General features: G+C 40.4%; 1 protein-coding gene across 5 annotated transcripts in view; it reads left to right on the top strand.

Annotated features, from left to right (window-relative positions):
• Nucleotides 1-14,802, top strand: part of NAPEPLD (N-acyl phosphatidylethanolamine phospholipase D) — a 51,487-nt gene extending 36,685 nt beyond the window's left edge. For 3 of the 5 annotated variants that reach the window (XM_016957950.4, XM_063814994.1, XM_063814995.1), the window contains exons 4-6: nt 1,663-1,777; nt 13,263-13,393; nt 13,695-14,802. In XM_016957950.4, the coding sequence (XP_016813439.1) occupies nt 1,663-1,777; nt 13,263-13,388 (241 nt within the window). In that variant the 3' untranslated portion in view covers nt 13,389-13,393; nt 13,695-14,802. The remainder of the gene's footprint in view (nt 1-1,662; nt 1,778-13,262; nt 13,394-13,694) is intronic. The other 2 variants (XR_010158652.1, XR_010158653.1) reach the window with 1 other exon arrangement.
• Nucleotides 14,803-16,193: the final 1,391 nt, after the last annotated feature.

Here is a 16,193-nt window from a genome sequence, read left to right as displayed (position 1 = left end):
TGGTTCCATATGAACTTTGAAGTAGTTTTTTCCAATTCTGTGAAGAAAGTCATTGGTAGCTTGATGGGGATGGCATTGAATCTGTAAATTACCTTGGGCAGTATGGCCATTTTCACGATATTGATTCTTCCTACCCATGAGCAAGGAATGTTCTTCCATTTGTTTGTATCCTCTTTTATTTCCTTGAGCAGTGGTTTGTAGTTCTCCTTGAAGAGGTGCTTCACATCCCTTGTAAGTTGGATTCCTAGGTATTTTATTCTCTTTGAAGCAATTGTGAATGGGAGTTCACTCATGATTTGGCTCTCTGTTTGTCTGTTGTTGGTGTATAAGAATGCTTGTGATTTTTGTACATTGATTTTGTATCCTGAGACTTTGCTGAAGTTGCTTATCAGCTTAAATATCTACTTTTAAAAGTAACAGTGAGGCAGGACTTATTTCCCAGTCTCAATTGATAAAGTGAAAAAACTGGCAGCTGGGCGCAGTGGTTCACGCCTGTGATCCCAGCACTTTGGGATGTGGAGGCAGGCAGATCACAAGGTCAGGAGATAGATCAGTACCATCCTGGCTAACACGGTGAAACCCTGGTTCTACTAAAAATACAAAAAATTAGCTGGGAGAGGTGGTACGTGCCTATAGTCCCAGCTACTCGGGAGGTTGAAGCAGAAGAATCACTTGAACCCAGGAGGCGGAGGTTGCAGTGAGCTGGGATCGCGGCACTGCACTCTAGCCTGGGCGACAGAGCGAGACTCAATCTCAGAAAAAAAAAAAAGAAAAAAAGAAAAAACTGGCAAAAACCAGCAGATGGTGACAAAAGTGATCCCTAGCTGCCCTCATTGCTCATTAGCCTAAGACTCTCCCACCATCACCATGACAGTTTACAAATGGCCATGGCAACAACCTAGAAGTTACTGCCCCTTTCCATGGCAATGACCAAGAAGTTACCACCCCATTCCTAGAAAGTTCTAAATAATCTGCCCTTTAATTTGCATTAACCCATTCCCTAATTTACATATAATTAAAAGTGGGTATAAGTGAGTGTAAATACAGTTACCAGCCCCTCATATGTTGCCAACTCTGAGTGCACTTACTGCCTATAACTTAGCACTGCTCCTCAAGGAGCAGTATCATTTAATAAAAATTGCTGGCCAGCACCACTGGCTTGCCGTTGAATTATAATTATTTCGTTTGTGAGGCCAAAAACCCTCCTGGGCTAAGCCTCAATTTTGGGGCTCGCCTCCCCTGCATCATCAGTAAGTTGTATCTTCAGATAGATCCAGTAAAATCAAAATATACATGAAACAAAAATCTCACTATTCAGAGGGGAGTTTGCTTGAGACTTACTTATTTTATAGCAATTTGTACAAAAAAGACTTTTGCTTGTTTTATTTTTCAGCAGAAAGTGTACTAAAGGGAGATGGTTTTGCCTCCTGTGACTTATTCCTGTGCAGAATTTATTTTGTTTTTACAATCTAGCCTTGACCTGGCCTTCAGACTTGGTTTCTAGCTCATCCTCCCCAAAACTGCATGTTTTATCCCAGTGGTTCTTAATTCTCAACATCCATAGTCCTGCACAGAATCTTAAAGTTTGGTTAAGTGAAACAGATTTTAGGATTTAGTGTATATCTCAAAGGTCAGAATTAAGAAATTGCCATGTTTCATCAGGTGGTTTATGAAATACCAGCATGTAGACCCAGAAGAAGCTGTAAGGATTCACATTGATGTCCAAACAAAGAAATCTGTGGCAATTCACTGGGGAACTTTTGCCTTAGCAAATGAGGTAAGTTTGATTGCGATAAAAATAACTTTGTGTGTTTGACCAATGATAGGATTCAGGCATCACTGTTCCTTAGTTTTCAGACCCAAGACTCTGGAATCAGATACTGCACAGTCATCACAGTCACTGCATGAATTAGGGTGGTAAATCATACTAATTAGTAGAACAATACACACATATACAGTCAGAAAAAAAAAACAACACAACCTCATTGTGTTTTCTTTTGGCTTATTTCTGAAGTTAGTAAAGCTTGTATTTGTATAACCAAAAATCTGTATGTGGTCTGGAGACTAGAAAAGCAAGCCATCATGTCTCACCCCTCAAGCAGGCTCTCATGCTAGCAGAAGACAGAAGTCATGTATGTGATACAGATGTTAGAAGGGGAAAGTGCTGTAATGTGGAACAGATGAGATGGTCTCAGAATCAGGATGTTTGCTGATGGCAGGGATCAGAGAGGGCGTGATGGAATAAGTGACATTTGAACTTGGCTCTGAGAGGGCAGGGAGGAAGGCATTTTCAGAGGAGGAAAGGGCAGAGCATAGGCTCGGAGGCAGCTAATGTGGGGAATACTTGAATCAGTTCAGCAGGAGAGTGGAGGGCAATAGGGAGAAGTAAGGCTAGTGTGGAACTTTCTAGAAATATATTCAGTAAACATTGACTCGGTGTCTGCTATGTGCCAGGCATAGGGATAAATGTGATTTTATTCCTAGATTAAAACAGAAGAGATAATTTTTCCTTAAGGCAGATGGACCCTAGAACTCTGCCACTAGCCTGGGTTCTGGGATCAAGCAGAGGATAGTATAAAGCTTTCTCTCCTTTCCTGGATCCAAGGTCTTCTCTAAACAAAACTTAGAAATGTATGGTTAGGCCCAGTGCGGTGGCTCACACCTGTAATCCCAGCACTTTGGGAGGCTGAGGCAGGTGGATCACTTGAGGTCAGGAGTTTGAGACCAGCCTGGCCAACATGGTGAAACCCTGTCTCTACTAAAAATACAAAATAGCCAGGCGTGGTGGTGCGTGCCTGTAATCCCAGCTACTCGGGAGGCTGAGGCAGGAGAATCGCCTGAACCCAGGAAGTAGAGGTTGCAGTAAGTCGAGATTGTGCCACTATACTCCAGCCTGGGCAAAACAGTGAGATTTGGCTGGGCACCTGTGGCTCACATCTGTAATCCCAGCACTTTGGGAGTCTGAGGCGGGTGGATCACCTGAGGTCAGGAGTTCGAGACCAGCCTGGCCAACATGATGAAAACCCATCTCTAATAAAATTAGCCGGGCGTGGTGGCAGGCGCCTATAATTCCAGCTACTTGGGAGCCTGAGGCAGGAGAATAACTTGAACCTGGGAGACAGAGGTTGCAGTGAGCCGAGATTACGGCACTTCCTTCTAGCCTGGGTGAAAGAGCGAAACTCTGTCTTGAAAAAAAAAAAAAAAGTGAGACTCTGTCTTTAAAAAAAAAAAAAAGTGTGGTTAGGACTTGGCTTCTTTACTTTCTGTGGCATCTTCCACATCTCAGAGCCTCTCTGCAGGAACTCAGTGTTTTCTTGCGGTTTTACTCCTCTGTCTCACTTATGGCCTGCCCTCTCCCAAAGATGCAGTGTGTTCCAAAATTACCTAATACACTGCCTGCCCATTCCCCCACTCCCTAATCAAAATTCCTGTGCCATGAGGCAGCAACCCTGAGCCACAATGCAGCAATTCTTGGCCACTGTTGGGAGAAGGAATAGAATAATGACTAACCGTAGGGTTGTGGGGAGGATAAATGAGAATATAAATGTGGGTGTGTGGGTGCGTATTTGGAGAGGGGAGAAGTTTAAGACTGGTTTTCAGTGACAATTTCTTATTCCATCTATATATGTGTGCATGTATGCACATATTCCATATGTATATTCCATATATATGTGACTTAGATGAAGTAATGGTATTTTATTAAACCTATGCAAAGAAAGGAATCAAGGTTGACTCCTAGATTTTTAGCTTCAATAGCTGGTTAGACAGTTGTGCTCTTTACTGAGATGGGGAAGATGAGAGAGGATTAAAAAATCCTGTCTTCGAGAATTATTGTGTTATTCAGCCTTCAAGAATTATTCCTGTTATAAACCTAACCTCCATCTTTATTTCTTAACGAGAATGTTAATAAAAACTCATTTAACTTTCAGCATTTTGGAATTTGTTCATGTTTTGATGTTGAATAAACCTCATAACTATGAGTTAGTTGAATTATAAAGCAGATATAATCTTCAGAGAGGATATGTTACCCATTACTTCTTCTTTTTTTTTTTTTATTATACTTTAAGTTCTGGGATACATGTGCAGAACATACAGGTTTGTTACATAGGTATACACGTGCCATGGTGGTTTGCTGCACCCATCAACCCTTCATCTACATTAGGTATTTCTCCTAATGCTATCCCTCCCGTAGCCCCCCACCCCGACAGGCCCCAATGTGTGATGTTCCCCTCTCTGTGTCCATGTGTTCTCATTGTTCAACTCCCACTTATGAGTGAGAACATGCGGTGTTTGGTTTTCTGTTCTTGTGTTAGTTTGCTGAGAATGATGGTTTCCAGCTTCATCCATGTCCCTGCAAAGGACATGAACTCATCCTTTTCTATGGCTGCATAGTATTCCATGGTGTATATGTGCCACATTTTCTTTATCCAGTCTATCATTGATGGGCATTTGGGTTGGTTCCAAGTCTTAGCTATTGTGAACAGTGCCTCAGTAAACACACGTGTGCATGAGTCTTTATAGTAGAATGATTTATAATCCTCTGGGTATATACCCAGTGATGGGATTGCTGCGTCAAATGGTATTTCTGGTTCCAGATCCTTGAGGAATTTCCACAGTGTCTTCCACAGTGGTTGAACTAATTTACACTCCCACCAACAGTGTAAAAGCATTCCTATTTCTCCACATCCACTCCAGCATCTGTTTCCTGACTTTTTAATGATCACCATTCTAACTGGCATAAGATGGTATCTCAATATGGTTTTGATTTGCATTTCTGTAATGACCAGTGATGATGAGTTTTTTTTTTTCATTTGTTTGTTGGCTGCATAAATGTCTTCTTTTGAGAAGTGTCTGTTCATATCCTTTGCCCACTTTTTGATGGGGTTGTTTGTTTTTTTCTTGTAAATTAGTTTAAGTTCTTTGTAGATTTTTGTTATTAGCCCTTTGTCAGATGGATAGATTGCAAAAATTTTCTCCCATTCTGTAGGCTGCCTGTTCATTCTGCTGATAGTTTTTTTTGCTGTGCAGAAGCTCTTTAGTTTAATTAGATCCCATTGTCTATTTGGCTTTTGTTGCCATTGCTTTTGGTGTTTTAGTCATGAAGTCTTTGCCCATGCCCATGTCCTGAATGGTATTGCCTGGGTTTTCTTCTAGGGTTTTTATGGTTTTAGGTCTTATGTTTAAGTCTTTAATCCATCTTGCGTTAATTTTTGTATAAGGTGTAAGGAAGGGATCCAGTTGCAGCTTTCTGCTTATGGCTAGCCAGTTTTCCAAACACCATTTATTAAATAGGGAATCCTTTCCCCATTGCTTGTATTTGTCAGGTTTGTCAAAGATCAGATGGTTGTAGATGTGTGGTGTTACTTCTGAGGCCTCTGTTCTGTTCCATTGGTCTATATATCTGTTTTGGTACCAGTACCATGCTGTTTTGATTACTGTAACCTTGTAGTATAGCTTGAAGTCAGGTAGCATGATGCCTCCAGCTTTGTTCTTTTTGCTTAGGATTGTCTTGGCTATGTGGGCTCTTTTTTTGTTCCATATGAAATTTAAAGTAGTTTTTTCCAGTTCTGTGAAGAAAGTCAATGGTAGCTTGATGGGGGTAGCATTGACTCTATAAATTACTTTGGGCAATATGAGCGTTTTCACAACATTGATTCTTCCTATCCATGAGCATGGAATGTTTTTCCATTTGTTTGTGTCCTCTCTTATTTCCTTGAGCAGTGGTTTGTAGTTTTTCCTGAAGAGGTCCTTCACATCCCTTGTAAGTTGTATTCCTAGGTATTTTATTCTCTTTGTAGCAATTGAGAATGGGAGTTCACTCATGATTTGACTCTTTGCCTGTTATTGGTCTTCTGCTCGCTTTTGAGTTTGCTTGTGATTTTTAATTCTGTATAGGAATGCTTGTGATACATTGATTTTTGTATCCTGAGACTTTGCTGAAGTTGCTTATCAGCTTAAGGAGATTTTGGGTTGAGATGATGGGTTTTTCTAAATATACAATCATGTCATCTGCAAACAGAGACAATTTGACTTCCTCTTTTTCTAACTGAATACGCTTTATTTCTTTCTCTTGCCTGATTGCCCTGGCCAGAACTTCGAATGCTATGTTGAATAGGGGTGGTGAGAGAGGGCATCCTTGTCTTGTGCTGGTTTTCAAAGGGAATGCTTCCAGTTTTTGCCCATTTAGTAGGATATTGGTTGTGGGTTTGTCATAAATAGCTCTTATTATTTTGAGATATGTTCCATTAATACCTAGTTTATTGAATAACTTGAAGGGTTGTTGAATTTTGTCGAAGGCCTTTTCTGCTTCTATTGAGACAATCATGCAGTTTTTGTTATTGGTTCTGTTTATGTGATGGATTACATTTATTGAGTTGTGTATGTTGAACCAGCCTTGCATCCCAGGTATGAAGCTGACTTGATCATGGTGAATAAGCTTTTTGCTGTGCTGCTGGGTTTGGTTTGCCATTATTGAGGATTTTCGCATCAATGTTCATCAGGGATATTGGCCTGAAGTTTTCTCTTTTTTGTTGTGTCTCTGCCAGGTTTTGGAATCTCTGCCAGGTTTTGGTATCAGGATGTGGTATCAGGATGATGGTGGCCTCATAAAACGAGTTAGGGAAGATTCCCTCTTTTTCTATTGTTTGGAATAGTTTTAGAAGGAATGGTACCAGCTCCTCTTTGTACCTCTGGTAGAATTTGGCTGTGAATACGTCTGGTCCTGGACTTTTTTTGGTTGGTAGGCTATTAATTGCGACCTCAATTTCACAACTTGTTATTGGCCTATTCAGGAATTTGACTTCTTCCTGGTTTAGTCTTAGGATGGTGTATGTGTCCAGGAATTTATCCATTTCTTCTAGATTTTCCACTTTATTTGCGTAGAGGTGTTGATAGTATTCTTTGATGGTAGTTTGTATTTCTGTGGGATCAGTGGTGATATCTCCTTTATCATTTTTTATTGCGTCGATTTGATTCTTCTCTCTTTTGTTCTTTATTAGTCTGGCTAATGAATCCAGCTCCTGGATTCATTGATTTTTTTGAAGGATTTTTCGTGTCTCTGTCTCCTTCATTTCTGCTCTGATCTTAGTTATTTCTTGTCTTCTGCTCGCTTTTGAGTTTGTTTGCTCTTGCTTCTCTAGTTTAGTTGTGATGTTAGGGTGTTGATTTTAGATCTTTCCCGCTTTCTCTTGTGGGCATTTAATGTTATAAATTTCCTCTACACACTGCTTTAAATGTGTCCCAGAGATTCTGGTACATTGTGTCTTTGTCCTCATTGGTTTCAAAGAACATCTTTACTTCTGCCTTAATTTTGTTATTTACCCATAGTCATTCAGGAGCAGGTTGTTCAGAAGCAGGTTTTTCAGTTTCCATGCAGTTGTGTGGTTTTGAGTGAGTTTCTTAATCCTGAGTTCTAATTTGATTGCATGTGGTCTGAGAGACTGTTATGATTTCCTTTCTTTTGCATTTGTTGAGGAGTGTTTTACTTCCAATTATGTGGTCAGTTTTAGAATAAGTGCCATGTGTTTCTGAGAAGAATGTATATTCTGTTGATTTGGGGGTAGAGAGTTCTGTAGATGTCTGTTAGGTCTGCTTGGTCCAGAGCTGAGTTCAGTTCCTTGATATCCTTGTTAATTTTCTGTCTTGTCGATCTGTCTAATATTGACAATGCGGTGTTAAAGTCTTCCACTATTATTGTGTGGGAGTCTAAGTCTCTTTGTAGGTCTCTAAGAACTTGCTTTATGAATCTGGGTGCTCCTGTATTGGGTGCATATATATTTAGGATAGTTAGCTCTTGTTGCATTGATTCCTTTACCATTATGTAATGCCCTTCTTTGTCTCTTTTTGATCCTTGTTGGTTTAAAATCTGTTTTATCAGAGACTAGGATTACAACCCCTGCTTTTTTTTGCTTTCCATTTGCTTGGTAAGTATTCCTCCATCCCTTTATTTTGAGCCTATGTGTGTCTTTGCACATGAGATGGGTCTTCTGAATACAGCACACTGATGGGTCTTGACTCTTTATCCAATTTACCAGTCTGTGTCTTTTAATTGGGGCATTAACCCATTTACATTTAAGGTTAATATTGTTATGTGTGAATATGATCCTGTCATTATGATGTTAGCTGGTTATTTTGCTTGTTAGTTAATGCAGTTTATTCATAGTGTTGATGGTCTTTGCAATTTGGTATGTTTTTGCAGTGGCTTATACTGGTTGTTCCTTTCCATGTTTAGTGCTTCCTTCAGGAGCTCTTGTAAGGCAGGCCTGGTGGTGACAAAAATCTCTCAGCATTTGCTTGTCTGTAAAGGATTTTATTTCACCTTCGCTTTGAAGCTTAGTTTGGCTGCATATGAAATTCTGGGTTGAAAATTCTTTTAAGAATGTTGAGCTGGGCATGGTGGCTCACGCCTGTAATCCCAGCACTTTGGGAGGCTGAGGCGGGCAGATCATGAGGTCAGGAGTTCGAGACCAGCCTGACCAACATGGTGAAACCCCGTCTCTACTAAAAATGCAAAAATTAACTGGGTGTTGTGGCGCACGCCTGTGATCCCAACTACTCAGGAGGCTGAGGCTGGAGAACTGCTTGAACCCAGGAGGTGGAGGTTGCAGTGAGCCGAGATTGCACCACTGTACTCCAACCTGGGTGACAGAGCAAGACTCCATCTCAAAAAAAAAAAAAAAAAAAGAATGTTGAATATTGGCCCCTACTCTCTTCTGGGCTTGTAGCGTTTCTGCTGAGAGATCCGGTGTTAGTCTGATGGGCTTCCCTTTATGGGTAACCTAGTCTGATGGGCTTCCCTTTATGGGTAACCTGAAGTTTCTCTCTGGTTGCCCTTTACATTTTTTCCTTCATTTCACCCTTGATGAATCTGACGATTATGTGTCTTGAGGTTGCTCTTCTTGAGGAGTATCTTTGTGGTGTTCTCTGTATTTCCTGAATTTGAATGTTGGCCTGTCTTGCTAGGTTGGGGAAGTTCTCCTGGATAATATTCTGAAGAGTGTTTTCCAACTTGGTTTCATTCTCCCCATCACTTTCAGGTACACCAATCATGTGTAGATTTGGTCTTTTCACATAGTCCCATATTTCTTGGAGTCTTTGTTCATTTCTTGTCACTCTTTTTTCTCTAATCTTGTCTTCTCGCTTTAATTCATTGATCTTCAGTCTCTGATATCCTTTCTTCTGCTTGATCGATTCGGCTATTGATACTGTATATGCTTAATGAAGTTCTCTTACTGTGTTTTTCAGCTCCATCAGGTCATTTATGTTCTTCTCTAAACTATTTTTTCTAGTTAGCAATTTGTCTAACCTTTTTTCAAGGTTCTTAGCTTCCTTGCATTGGGTTAGAATATGCTCCTTTAGCTCGGAGGGGTTTGTTATTACCCCCCTTCTAAAGCCTGCTTCTGTCAATTCATCAAACTCATTCTGTGTCCAGTTTTCTTCCCTTGCTGGTGGGGAGTTGTGATCCTTTGGAGGAGAGGAGGTGTTATGGTTTTTGGAGTTTTCAGCCTTTTTGTGCTGGTTTCTCCCCATCTTTGTGGATTTATCTACCTTTGGTCTTTGATGTTGGTGACCTTCAGATGGGCTCTATGAGTGGACGTCCTTTTTGTTGATGCTGATACTATTCCTTTCTGTTAGTTAGTTTTTCTTCTTACAGGCCCCTCTGCTGCAGGTCTGCTGGAGTTTGCTGGAGGTCCACTCCAGACCCTGTTTGCCTGGGTATCAACATCGGAGGCTGCAGAACAGCAAAGATTACTGCCTGTTTCTTCCTCTGCAAGCTTTGTCCCAGAAGGGCACCCGTCAGATGCCAGCCAGAGGTCTCCTGTATGAGATGTCTGTCGGCCCCTACTGGGAGGTGTCTCCCAGCCAGGATACACAGGGGTCAGGGACCCACTTGAGGAGGCAGTCTGTACCTTATCAGAGCTCGAACACTGTGCTGGGAGAACCAGTGCTCTTTTCAGAGCTGTCAGGCAGGGACGTTTAAGTCTGCTGAAACTGCGCCCACAGCACCCCTTCCCCCAGTTGCTCTGTCCCAGGGAGATGGGAGTTTTATTTATAAGCCCCTGACTGGGGTGCTGCCTTTTTTTTTTTTAAAGAGAGGCCCTGCCCAGAGAGGAGAAGTCTAGAGAGGCAGTCTGGCTGCAGCGGCCTTGCTGAGCTGCAGTGGGCTCTGCTCACTTTGAACTTTCCAGTGGCTTTGTTTACACTGTGAGGGGAAAACTGCCTACTCAAGCTTCAGCAGTGGCGGACGCCCCTCCCCCTACCAAGCTCAAGCATCCCAGGTCAGGGTCAGACTGCTGTGCTGGCAGCGAAAATTTCAATCCTGTGGATCTTAGCTTGCTGGGCTTTGTCGGGGTGGGCCCCGCTGAGCCAGACCAATTGGCTCCATGGCTTCAGCCCCCTTTCCAGGGGAGTGAACGGTTTTGTTTTGCTGGCATTACAGGTGCCACTGGGGTATGGAAAAAAAAAAAAAAGCTCCCGCAGCTAGTTTGGTGTCTGCCCAAATTGCCACCCAGTTTTGTGCTTGAAACCCAGGGCCCTGGTGGGGCAGGCACCGGAGGTAATCTCCTGGTCTGCCGGTTACGAACACCACTGGAAAAGTGCAGTATCTGGGCTGGAGTGCACTGTTCCTCCCGGTACAGTCTCTCATGGCTTCCCTTGGGTAGGGGAGAGAATTCCCCAACCCCTTGTGCTTCCTGGATGAGGCAATGCCCCACCCTGCTTTGGCTCACCCTCCGTGGGCTGCACCCACTGTCTAACCAGCCCTAATGAGATGGACCAGGTACCTCAGTTGGAAATGCAGAAATCACCCACCTTCTGTGTAGATCTCACTGGGAGCTGCAGACCAGAGCTGTTCCTCTTCAGCCTTTTTTTTTTTTTTTTTTTTTTTGAGACAGAGTCTCATTCTGTTGCTCAGGCTGGAGTGCAGTGGCACGATCTCGGTGCACTGCAACCTCCGTCTCCTGGGTTCAAGCAATTCTCCTGCCTCAGCCTCCCAAGTAGCTGGGATTACAGGTGCCGGCCACTATGCCTGGCTAATTTTTGTATTTTTAGTAGAGATGGGGTTTTGCCATGTTGGCCAGGCTGGTTCAAGCTCCTGACCTCAGGTGATCCGTCCGCTTCAGCCTTAACTGGCATGAGCCACTGCACCCAGCCAGTTACCCATGACTTCTAAACACTTTAACACTCTTTGCATATATGCTGTTATAGTAGCTGCCTCGTGTAATATAAGCAGATTAAGGATGTCCTTAACTTGGCAATACTCTAAAATTGCATATATGGTAACATCTAATTTATCTAGGGAATGATGAGTGCATTTCCTACATATATTTAAGCACTAAGACTTAAATTACTAGTTTTGATGGAAACGAATTTCAAGCATTACATAATATGTACATTGCCTTTCAAGTGATCAGGGTCTTTACTTTGAATATATTCTATTGTTGTATATCATGAAACTGACCCCTTTAGGAATTTACGAGTTGTGTGTGGCTAGCTGCCTAGACCCTAATGGATCCAGAATGCTCGTTGTCTTCTGCTTTTCCCATTTACTCATATTGATCTCTGATCTGCTGTTTTGCTTTATATGTAGTTGTTTTGTCCCATGGTTATGGGGCATTTTTATCTCCCTTCTGGACTAAAGTGCTTGGACTGTGAGCTCTCAGTCACTCAGACGCCTTTCAGACCTACCTCCAGGGTTATCTTCCAGATGGTTGAAAACAGCGAAGAATTGGTCTGTGAAGAAACTCAGAAAGATACTGCTAAATCTAGGCAGATTAAAGACAGAGGGTCTACTGCCAACTCTAACATATCAGAATTCTCACTAAATGCACACATCGCCCTCCACACTGAAGTTATAGCTTAGCAAATAAGTTACTGACGTAGGGTGATTCTGTGAGTGTGTACTGTTAGCCCAGACTTGTACAGCATGGGAGAAAGAGAATTTAACAAAAGAAGTTATTTTTCAATGGGAAAAAAGCTCATCATTTTGAAATCTCTTAAAATAATTTAGGAAATTATTTCAGGGGAAATTTCTTGACTTAGGGTATAAAGTTAAATTTTATTTGTAATATAATTAGTGATCTTTTTTCTTTATATATAAAATAGACTAAAAGTAAATTCCTGTTATCAACTATCCATTACTAAGGGGTTAGCTCTAGGAATATTGGATAACCAACATACAGTTAAAACCAAACTTACTCAGTAGTCAGTTGAAAGGTATCCTTTATCTTTAAACATAGCCATAAAACCTGGAACTGAGCAAGGGGGAAAAGGATGACCTGTGTGTGGCCAACAACTGTTACCAAACCTGTGCATTTAAGGGCTCAGGAAACTTGCCTGGTTTTCCTTGCACATCATTGGCTGTCCCTTATTCTCTGTTGCTAGTCCCTCCTCTCCGCTTGCTCTGAACAGTGCGTGCCGTAGCAGTCAGTCCACGGACCTCTTCTCTTCTGTAGTTGGTTTCTCCCTTGGGAATCGCATTCAGTCTTATGGCTTCAAATACCACCTATCTGCTGTTCCTCTCTAGCTCAGATGTTTTTCTTCTATAATCCACATTTATATATCCAACTGTCTCCTTCACATCTCCACTTGGATATCCATTAGGTACCTAGAACTAAAGTCTGAAATTAAACTTTCTCATCTTCCCTCAAGCTTACTTTTCAAACATCTCAGTAACGGGTGACTCCCATTTAGCAATTCCTCAGGGCAAAATCTTGACTCCTCTTTGCCACACAGAGCTCAACCTTCATATTCTCTGGGATCCTCTTTCATTCTGTAGACTGTGGTTTCTGTATGTGACTAGACTTTTTGAGGATAACAACCCTTCTTCAGCAAAACAATTTGCTCTAGCATTTGGTTACACACACACACACACCACAATTTGATTTCTATATTTTTCAAAAATGTTAGTAACATGTAATTCTCTAATAACATCATCTTTGGCACTGATTCCATCTAGATTGGAATTTCATATGGTGAAACCGTGATGATTTCATGCAATCCAGTGATGTTCAAAGTAAGATGGCACCAAATTTCACATACATGGTGTTGGCATGATTTCTATCCAACCAAATACCTGTTGACTTAATTCATGACTCAAAACTGTATTAGAAAATGTGATAGACCCATTTGCTAATGCTTCAATTAAAAGAAAGGGCCTTATTCTAACTAGGCATCTGTTGGTTATTTTAGTTTGAACTGTTATTTGGAAAATCTCCAAATATATGTTAAATCTTTTTCTATTTTTCTTCTTTCTCTTTGGCCAGCATTACTTAGAGCCTCCAGTGAAGCTGAATGAAGCTCTAGAGAGATACGGACTTAATGCTGAAGATTTTTTTGTCTTGAAGCATGGAGAATCAAGATACCTAAATAATGATGATGAAAACTTTTAATAAATGTGAGCACAGGCACTTTTAATGAAAAAGGCATCATCTAAGTTTAAAAACAAATGAAAAGACTTAGAAATTCATGAATATTGTGATTATTTTACATTTGGAAACAACTTCTGCAAGTTTATGTTTTATGTTTTGTGTAATAACTTGCTTCCTAGTATGATCAGCTCATGTACACTATGAGAGGGTTCAGGGGTGGGTCATTTAAATAACGAATTGGCTAATGTGGATTTTAAATTTCATATCATGATATAAGCACTGCAGTGGAAATGTTTTTACTAAAACATTATATTTTTGTGGTACTAGAATTTCCTGAGGTGAAAAACTGATATTGAAGATTCATTTTTCTTTTTTCCATTCTTCAGGACCTTCGGCAAGGTGAGTCAAGGCTCTCTACCTACCTAGATGTTTTTCAGAGGCCTACAAATACAAGTATCTTTCTTATATGCACATTATAATAAATGATGAAATTCAGTCCAACATGCTTATTATAAATGTAGCAATTCTTGCTCTATCAAATTAGCTTATATGCCAAATATTAAATATGGTTTATTTAGGTAAGCATAAAAACATAGGGGCTATCATTTTTAAAGACTTGATTTTCTCTATTGTGGTAAAATATATAAATACATATTTACCATTTTAAACATTTACCATTTTAACCATTTTTAAGTGTACAGTTCTTTCGCATTAATGCACCCATGACCACCATTCACTTAAATTTTTAAAAGAACAGTATATTCTTTTTTTCCTAGAGCCTTCAGATGAGAGGGAACAGTATATTCTATTGCATGTCTACAATTCCCAAAAGACCTCTTACTTTGGGAGGCCAAGGTGGGTGGATCACTTGAACCCAGGAGTTTGACATCAACCTGGGCAACATGGTGACCTCCCATCTCTCTCGGAAAAAAAAAAAGAAAAAAGAAAAAGCCGGGTGAGGTGGTGTGTACCTGTAGTCACAGGTACTTGGGAGGCTGAGGTGGGAGGATCACTTGAGCCCAGGAGATAGAGGCTGCAGTGAGCTGTGATCGTACCACTGCACTCCAGCCTGGGCGACAAAATGAGACCCTGTCTCAAAAGAAAGCCCTCTCCTTAGCTGCGCAGAGGAAGGGAAGGAGTGTGGCTATGAGAATATGATTTATGCCATTTTCTGTTTTAAAATCTAGAAGATCTTGTAAGCACAAATACAGCTACAATGAAATATTTTACAGACAAAATGTTAATAGACCATATTCTTTGAATTAAATTTGCTTTAATTTTCTCTACACATTTTTTTTTTCCTGGAGTCTCTTAGCTCTAAATATATCAATCAGATTTATAATTTTTTTTTACCTGATTCAGATGTCTTACATTTTTATATTAAATGAACCTTAAGCATGATTCTTTTGGTAAGCCAGTATGAATGCCAGTGGTTGGTGGGGGGAGTCAGTTGACATAAGATTTAGTCCTAATAAGGACTCTGTATTCACTTGATTATTCTGACCCTTCCTAAGGGAGGGAGTTGGATTAGACACCACTGGAGGCCCATTCTGTATTCCTAATCCAGTCTCAGCACTTTATTCATACAAAATAATCAAAATAGGTTTTCTACACCAAATGCTACCCAGGCAGTGCTCTATAATTTATTTGCACACGTGTATGTGTGGTGCCACGTTACCCACTAAATCTGAACTTTTACCCTGCGTTCATCATGGATTTTTCTGTGTAACCTGAAACAAGTCACCAATGCTCACTGTGCCTGTTTCCTCATTTGCAACAAGAGGATAATTCCGACCTACCTCTGAAAAATGTGTAGAATAAATGAGTTTTTAAAGCACTTTAGAAAATATAAGGGAGAAAATGATTTCTTAAGATATCACTGCCTAATATAGACAGGTATATTTGAAAGCTAAATACAGGTTAATGCTTTTGATAATGTATTGTTCCTGTTGCAAATTTAAGCATTATATATTAGGAGACTAAACATTGAAAACTTCACTGATTTTTAAATTGGAGTAATAGCCTAAATAAGTGTAAATAATCTTTATCAAAATTTAGTGTTTATCTACAAAGATGCGAATCAGTCAAGGGGAAATGTGTATGCAATGTTTGTGTATATGATGTATGTGAACATATGTGATTTTGGGGTACTAAAGCACAAAAAAATCCCCCATAAAATAAACCTTCCTGAAAAGACTGATCATAAACTTTTTCACTCCAAGCAGATGTGAATCAAGATGTTAGGTTTATGGTGAGTTAGCTTTGAGGTGTGTTGCCCTAATACTAGCCAGCGTTGTTGTAGCCATATTCCCTGCTGCTGCACGCCGAATTGAAAATCCATCTCTTACCTCTTCTCTATGAAGCAAGCCAGGTATGTCTTGCTTAAGTATTTCTTCTCCATGAATGGCCTTAACATTATTTTGTATTCACGTGTACTGTTTAACTGAGGGTCTCGAAGCACTTTAAACTGTTGTGTTCTATTTCCACTCGTCTGGCCTGCCTCATTTTTCAAGGCCCTTTTGTAAGCTGTAATTTTTTATTACCACTCACGTTCTTTCTACACTGACACTATTCATTAAGAACATCAAGCTTCATCTCTGCTTACAGAATCTCACCTTACTGAGTGGGTTCCACTTTATTTTTCATTTGTTATCTACATTTTGAAGGGTTTATGTGCAAAGTGAAAACAAATTTTGAAAAATAAGACAAATCCATTCTCTTCTTCAATTCAGTCTAATATGCATTGTAGTGTCTTTTAATCAGTCTTATCCTCTAAGTCAACTTCATTTTCCTCTTTGTGAATACCCATAGCAATATGTAAGATTT

Source organism: Pan troglodytes, chromosome 6 (assembly GCF_028858775.2).
Source record: "Pan troglodytes isolate AG18354 chromosome 6, NHGRI_mPanTro3-v2.0_pri, whole genome shotgun sequence".
In the NCBI taxonomy this organism is placed as follows: Eukaryota; Metazoa; Chordata; class Mammalia; order Primates; family Hominidae; genus Pan; species Pan troglodytes.
Note: the sequence above shows the minus strand (reverse complement) of the source record. Positions and strands in the feature narration are given on the sequence as shown.